An 8,151-nucleotide genomic window follows, 5' to 3' on the forward strand; every position below is an offset into this window, starting at 1 on the left:
ACATTTTAAAATAATTTTAAAATAAAATTGACTTATACACATCGTAGTGTCTTTGAAGAGATTAAAGGCGTTAGTAATTACTTTCCCTCTTCTTGTCCCACAAAGTGTGTTTGTACTGTTTTTGTTTACTTTTTAATTTGTTGTCACTTTTGATGTATATTTCATTATGGGATACATTTTGAAAAATGATCTTTGTGTACGCGTCAAATTGTTAAGCATGTATAAATATTATTTGATATTTTTCTAATAGGATTGTAGGATACAAACGATTATAATTACATTACTGAATAATAATGAAAGGAGTAATCTTAATTACGTTCAAATAATAGACATGCTTTCATACTACATCTAATATTTTGGTTTATCTTATTAATAATCACTTTAATGATATCCTTTATTTTTATGTTTATCGAGTGTTGACAAATTTTCATTAGTTCGTTAGCTAATTGTTTCGGTGACATACTGAACTTGTGCTAGAAATTAGAAGCCGCGCGTTAGAAATTAAATTTATTACCGCACGTTCCTAATCAATTTCGTATAATCATGGGATACATTTGACGAAATGTATCCCATGATTATACGAAATTTGGTTATGTGTTTTAGAATAATTGTATATTTCGTATCTTTTTTAATTGGTAAGTGACGAACTTGTAATATAAGTAGCATAATATTAGTAGCGTTACATTATATTGACATGACGCTGAGATACACATATGCATGATTCTGTGATAGGATTCCGTTCATCGATGTAGCAACCTCGATTGTTTTTATAACAGATAATATTATAATGAATCTACTTTTTCTTGTCGACAGTGATGAGCGGTTCGAGGCTTGGCAGAGGCCGAGGTGGCCGTCTGGCTTTGTACGGGGGCTGCGCAGTGGCAGTTATCTTGACGATGATCGTGTACCGCAACACCATCTCAGAGATGACCAGGCTTCAAGAAATGCAAGTACAATGTCTTCATCAGCAGGAATCTCTCGCTGCTCAACTACAAGGTAAGTTCAATAAAAGGAAACATAAATAATTAAAAACATAAATAACTAAAGTCAGAAGCTGTCAGAAGCTGAAACTAATTGTCGATTGTCGATTTAATATTTCATTTAAATTGTGAGGAATGATATTGGCATATGATAGATTGAGACTCTGTCATATGCCAATATCTCTCAAGACTCTAATGTCCATTCCTGCCAATGTAGATATATTTTAATCTTGGTTTAACTTTTTATTTTTTTTGAATTTTAAGCATTAGAAAGAGATAAAGAGTAAATTAAACCGAGATTAAAATTAATCTACATTAGTAAAAATAGTCATTCATATATAAATCATAAGTCATTCATATTCTACAGAGTAAAATATTGCAGGAAGTAAGATCTTAATATACAGGTTTTATTATAGGATTGTAATATTTTTCAGCGAATTTCACGAATTTGTATTCGATTTTTATAAATTTTTCAATTGCGGTTTATAGATAATTAACTTCCTCTGATTTAACAACTTAACTTGACTTTTTGATAACATGATAATATATCTTTTCAGTAATATTTGAGTACAAAGTACGGCTGGAGAAGTCCCTGGCCGAAGAGAAGAGCTCAAATGCCGCAGTGAAACAAGAGTTGCAGCAACGCGCATCGCGAGAGAAGTCTCTGCGTGACAAGGACAGCATAGAGGCGATGCAGAGGTTTAATTCGCTTCAGCAGACCTATAAGCTCTTGCAGACCGAGCATCGGGATCTGCAAGAGGAATGTAAGAAGCGTGAGAAGCAGACGCTGGATGAGACTAGCAGACTGGAATCAACGTTGCAGGATTTGCGCGCTCGCATCCGGCAGGCTCAGGAAGACAAATCCAAAGCTCTGGAGCACTTGAAGACCAAGTACCTGGAAATAGTTGATGAGAAGACCCGGCTGCAAGAAAAATACAACGAACTGATAAACAATAGAGACAATACCGGTAGTACCGTCGATCATCTCAGAAAGGAGATTTTCCAGCTTAGACGCGAATTGGAGAGCGCCAAGGTACATTACTCGTTTTCTAAAAGTAACATGATTTAGTATTAAATTTAATTATAACACATACAATAAACAGTATACAATGCAACTTAAAAATAAGGTGTTTACAATGATATATATCTTATACGTAGCATAATTAATAGTTGCATAGTAGTTAATAAAAAATTAAACATACGTTTGTTTACTAAGTTCTGATTTTTACGTTTTCTTTTAAGTATTCAAGATTGCATGAAAAGAATCAAGACAATTATATAAAAACGCGTAAAAGTTGTGATCTTATGTATTCCAGAATTTCTATGCTAGAAGTACACCTCCTAGTTCAGTGTTGATGACTCCTCGAGCGTCAGTGTCGCATTCGGCGTTTCCTAAGGAAGACTCACAACCGATCCCGGCGCCACAACAGCAACAGCAGGTAAGTACGCCACGGCCACCATATGTGTCTCATGATCGTCATGCAATTGGAAGAACGACGCCATCGGTGGAAAAGATGAATCGAAACGAAGACGTCAATGAGCCAGCCAACAATATCAGGTTCGTTCAGCAGAATGGCAACATCGTTCCAGCTGGTCCCAGCGAAATGAAAGAGATCGGCGAACAGCGCGAACCCTCAGCTAATGACTTAGAACAAAAGCAACAGAAAGATGTCGAGCGCCCGAATGTTATAAACGAAGAGAAGAATGACTTCGATGAAGAACAAAGAAAACAGGTAATGTCACCGCCGCTGAATCGAAACGACGACGGTCCGAGGAACGATAATGTTTTGGTAGTTCCTGGTTCGCAAGCCGAGCAACCGTTGGCACAACCTGCCGTCGAGCGAGCGTCTGGTCGATCAAATGATGTCAAAGCCCATGCGGAGGATGATGAACTGCAGGCTCTGCAGGAGAGAGTAGATGGAATACTCAATCGTGATGTGCCCAATAATGATAACGGAATTCGTTAGATTTAATTCTTTATTATGCATTTATAACCGGATTATCTTCAGCTTGTCAGGATTAGTTTCAGTCAGGTTCTTTGATTCTTAACTCGTAAATTGCGTAAAAAGTTAATTTTTTATTATGCAATAATTATATACAGAAATTATCTCTATTATTAAATTATAAATTGTTAATGAGAATTATTATTTAATTTATAAAATAAATCGTAATTATACATCTAATCATTAATATTAATGAATGACAATTTGTTAATTATTTATAATATTAAAAAAAGATTTTTACTGAATTACGGATAATAGGGAAGATTTAATCAATTATTTAAATCAGAGTTACAATCATTTCATTCTCTAAGTCAAATAAAAGGATTTCTCACATACAGTAAAATATTAAATATATTTAGGATTAATTGCTTTTTCTCTAACAATTCTGTATGCTTTTGGGGTAAATAGTGCTATCATTAATATAGGATTAAAGAGAATAGTAAAGCATTTTTCTACGTTTTCATTCATACTTTCTCGAAATATATTTTTATTATAATATCTCTTTCTCCCTTTCTAGTATTGCCTTGTATCACATGCATATTTGATAACACAGATTTGATTACACGCTTGATAAATAAATATATGTAGCCAATGTTTTATATGCATGTAATGAAGCAAAATTATTTATTGTTTGAGTCATGTCATTTATTATTCTTTTCTCTAAATGTATTATTTATGATTAGAATAATTCTTTTTGTAAATTGCATATCTCAATAAATATAATACAAGAGGAATAATTCTAACTATAAGTAATAAACAAATGAAAATGAATATGGAATTTGCTTGATTACTACTTTATGATTTTTGGAAAATACATTTGGCTGTTAATGAATGCAATCTGTAATTTTGTAGCGGTTTAAAAAAATTGTTTAGTTGCAAATGATATTAGGTGTGAAAAAAAGTTCGTGGCATTTTTCCCGTTAGATTAAAAAAACGCCACGAACTTTTTCCCACACCTAATATTAATATTATTTAATATAATATTACTTATTATTAGTAGCAATTATATTGTTTACTGCAGACTATTCCTAATATTTACTTCAAGTATATAAAATATATATTTGCTGAGGTTTTGTATATTATTCATTAATATTAATACAGAAGCTGTTAATACGATACATGGACTGATTAAATTCTGATTTATGGAAATTCTCATAAAATTGTCTAACAGTAAATATTATTAATGACTCTAATTAATTTTATAATAATTCTATAATTTTTAATAAATACTTTCTTAAAGAATTTCTAAAAGATATTCTCTAAAGTATAAAAATTTTATTATCTTACAGATATCTTTAGACAATTTTTCAATTATTGTACTATTTACATTATTATGTAGATATTTTTATCGTTATATCAAATGTTATTGGATAAATGTTAGATGTTTAAAACATATAAATTTTATTCGTGTATATACAATCTTTTTGACCGATCTTCTTTATTGAGCTTACTTCTGTTATTGGACTTATATAAGACTTCATGTATATGCGTAAAATGGCTCGAGCCATACTAAATGTGCCTGTAAATCTGTGTTCCATGATGCATTAATAAATTGTTATTACGTTTATCTGCTTGCATTTTTATTGGCAACCTCGTAATAACCTAGCTACTATTAGCTTCTGCATCGCGCTTTTACTGTATCACCGTTGCTAATTAATTTATGTTCAAGGCTATTACTATATATTGCCTTTATTTAGCTGCGCTAAATAATTGCTTTAGAATTTATCAAACTGTAAGAAAAGCTTGTTTTTATTTATGTTTTTATTTATGTAGTATAGCTCTTCTCTTTGGATTGCTAATTAATATAACTCTCAAGTGGAATTATTTTGATGTAAAATTACTGCATTAAGCACTGCTATTTACAGCTTTCTCAGTAGTTTATAATTATTAGACAATTTGATGCGAAACACACTTTTTATGCAATTATGCTGCAAGATTTACGTATTATTGTCAATGATTTATCGATGCATAATGCAAGATGATTTACGCCGAACTAACGAAACGGAAAATAGAAAATGTACGCAATTCCTCAGCGTATTTCGAGAAATGACAATTATTATTATAACCGGTTCTATTATAACATGTAATTACAAGAATTGAATAAGTAAGACATCACAACAACAAGCAATTCCCATCAGTTATCGCCAAATAACTATATTATATCATATATAATCGTACATTGTATGAAACTTTTTTCAGAGCATGATGAGTTCACGCAAAGCAGAGAACACCACTGTAGTGAACAACGCTAATCTGGTATCATCGTCTCTTATCGACAAACCTGCGCCGCTACCGGCTAGATTATCGTCGAAGGTCAAAGTGCCGGTCGGTGTATTGCCAATACCGGAAATTATCGAACAGAAGGTCGTTGATGATATGGATAAAAAGAAGGAAATTCGAGATGACGCATCGGCAGTAGTTCGCAACAATTTACAACCACCGCTGCCGAAACTCGCTCCGGCGAATGCAGTGGATGACAAAGAAGAAAAGGAGCCAATAATTGAAGCTGGCAACTTAGATCCACCGTTCGTTGTGAATCCTCCCGCGCGACACATTGGCGAACAGCTCGAGAGGAGAGCAAAAGACTCTTGGTTGAGAGTGGGACCTGGGGTACAAGAGGTCGGCGACGAACTCAATCGAGTTCCTGGGTGAGTCCCAGTATTTTTATCGATTAAATATAATACAGTGAATATATTCAGAAAATATTCAGAAGAGGTTTTTATAAAATAACTTTTTAAAAATAAATATTAGTAGAAATAAACATTAATTAGCAATTTAATAATAATGAGTAACTAGTATCTTGAAAGCTTCACAAAAATAATTATGATCCTAGAAGAGAATAGAATTTTTTACACGTGTAAATACTACTCATATATCTAAATAATACAAAATTTTTCATTTTTGTTTATTATTAAGATAATATGTTTTACTTATCACATATTTTTTAGGTAAAATAATTTTGAGAAATATACACAATCTACTTTATTCTTTGTTAATAAATTGCTAATTAATTTTTACTTTCTGAAAATAAGGTTTTTTTTATAAAAATATTTTCTCTATAGAACGAATACTTTATACGTTCACTATATATAAATAAATATCGTATACCTAAATATATAATATGTATAAAGTATTTAGATTATATATATAATTTTAAATAAATCATTTTTGAATTTATTTAAATTTTTCTAAGAGATATTTTAGAGTTTTAATAAATTTATTATATTATATTCTTTGATTCTAGGTTGGATGATGGACAAGCCAACGGTGGTGACGATCAGTATGATGGTGCCGATTACGACAAGGAGTCGCAACAAAAGAACGATATTCATCTTGCGGGCGAGGATGAGGGGGAAGGTAACTTGAGAACGATTGAATCGATCTGACCGCGCAATTGATGTTGCGACTGCAAAATTATTCTTGTATCTGAATTTCAGACGAAGGAGACCTGCTTGAAGGCGAATATCCGAATAATTTGAAGCAAGGAAAGCGGGAATAAAATCAGCGCCGTCACGCAAATGTTGTTTTTTAATGCGACTAGCAGCCGGGTGACACAAGAGGAATCGACTGAAAAATAGTCAAATGATCTGATTTGACTTGACCTGGCCGATATTCATGATCGTTCGGGTTTAATCAGCGAAAAATACTTATTGTGTATTATAATCTATAAATCATTCAACGTGTGTGCGTGTGCGTGTGAGATATTAAACGAGAAACTAGCACAGGGACAGCTAGAAATTCAATCTATCTTCATCTTTCATACGAAAGCTCTTGTACAAGATTTTAGCTAAATATATGATAGTACACACGGTACAAATATCGTCAAGTGCATCCGCGCGTTCGACGGAGACTTAGGCGGTTCCGATAACTTCAGAAAGTTCAGATTGAACTATTGTAACGTATACTTTCAAAGAAGGAAAAAAGATAAACTGTATTTTTCTAGATTTTACCGTGCACGAATCGAGTGACTTAATCGCGTTTATTACTTGAGATATTCAACTTTGTTATAAATATGTTAAGTTGGATTTAGATTGCACTAGCAGAGTTAACTTTATAACGTAATGCAACAGGAAAATATCTCGGAAACCATTCAGTATTCTTGCGTTAAAATTAATTCGCGTTATAATGATGAAATTTATCATGAGTTATGGGAATTAATCAAATTATTTTTTTCTATATTTATAATCATATGATAATTTATATGAGTTACATATAGAAATTAAAATGTAAGTTATCTAATAATATCAACCTTTTTATTACTTTTATAAATGTAAAAGTTATAAAAAAAGGTTTAGGTAATTTTTTCCAATTCTAATTCTAATTCTCTTCTCTGTTTACGTTAATGAAATTTAATTACAAATAATTTGCACATCACAATACCATTACAGCAGAATTTTTATATAATATACAAAGTTACTCCTACTGTTGCAATCTAAATCTTTTGCGATATCGTTATTATGATGACAATGACACATCAATTGATGACAATTTTATCAATTTTGTTAAGACAGCTTATATTAGTTAAATTGTTATAGGGCCGGTTATTCCATCTTCGAATAAACTATGTGGTAATTTATCTACTGGATAAATAAAAGAGTAAAAAAGTAAAAACATAAGAGTGTAAGAGAGTAAGATAGTGAGCTGAAGTTTATCGCAGTGTTGGGATTTACTTGAACATTTCAGCCGATTTTCAGCTTGATTTCTACCCCTTACTTCAATAACCTGCGTGCAGCCTAAATGCCGATCAGCAAGCTGAAATCGGTCGAAATATGCAAGTACTTAAATTCCAGTACTTTTATTTATTTAAATGTTTATTGAAATGGAACAACTCAGCCTTAGTCTTGTTTTCCATTTTACTGATGCCTGATCGCTAATGATTGCGTCTATTTTTAGTGAAATTAAAAAATAGACATATTATCAAGTTAACATTTACAGAAAGAATTTAATAGCAGATTGGAAGATTGATAGAAGAATATTTTTTACAAGATCTTATTTATTCTGTCCTTCCCAAAAACTTAAAAAATTATGACTTGAATTGATCAAGTTAAGTACTGAAAATTTAACTGGGATGAATGAATTATTAATTAGTTAAGTAGTTTAAGACGAGCGTAGGATAATGTTTTGTTTTAGATTTTTAGTTATATAATATATATATATATATATATGAA

At 31.7% G+C, this 8,151-nt stretch overlaps 1 protein-coding gene across 2 annotated transcripts in view; it reads left to right on the top strand.

Annotated features, from left to right (window-relative positions):
* LOC108693821 (Golgi integral membrane protein 4-like) overlaps positions 1–7,015 on the top strand; it is a 16,080-nt gene extending 9,065 nt beyond the window's left edge. For both annotated transcript variants that reach the window (XM_018202973.1, XM_018202974.1), the window contains exons 2-7: positions 814–996; positions 1,538–2,013; positions 2,297–2,419; positions 5,183–5,631; positions 6,228–6,340; positions 6,421–7,015. In XM_018202973.1, coding sequence (XP_018058462.1) covers positions 816–996; positions 1,538–2,013; positions 2,297–2,419; positions 5,183–5,631; positions 6,228–6,340; positions 6,421–6,482 — 1,404 coding nt within the window. In that variant the 5' untranslated portion in view covers positions 814–815 and the 3' untranslated portion in view covers positions 6,483–7,015. The remainder of the gene's footprint in view (positions 1–813; positions 997–1,537; positions 2,014–2,296; positions 2,420–5,182; positions 5,632–6,227; positions 6,341–6,420) is intronic.
* The last annotated feature ends 1,136 nt before the right edge of the window (positions 7,016–8,151 follow it).

The sequence above is a fragment of the Atta colombica genome, unplaced genomic scaffold (assembly GCF_001594045.1).
Source record: "Atta colombica isolate Treedump-2 unplaced genomic scaffold, Acol1.0 scaffold11, whole genome shotgun sequence".
NCBI lineage: Eukaryota > Metazoa > Arthropoda > Insecta > Hymenoptera > Formicidae > Atta > Atta colombica.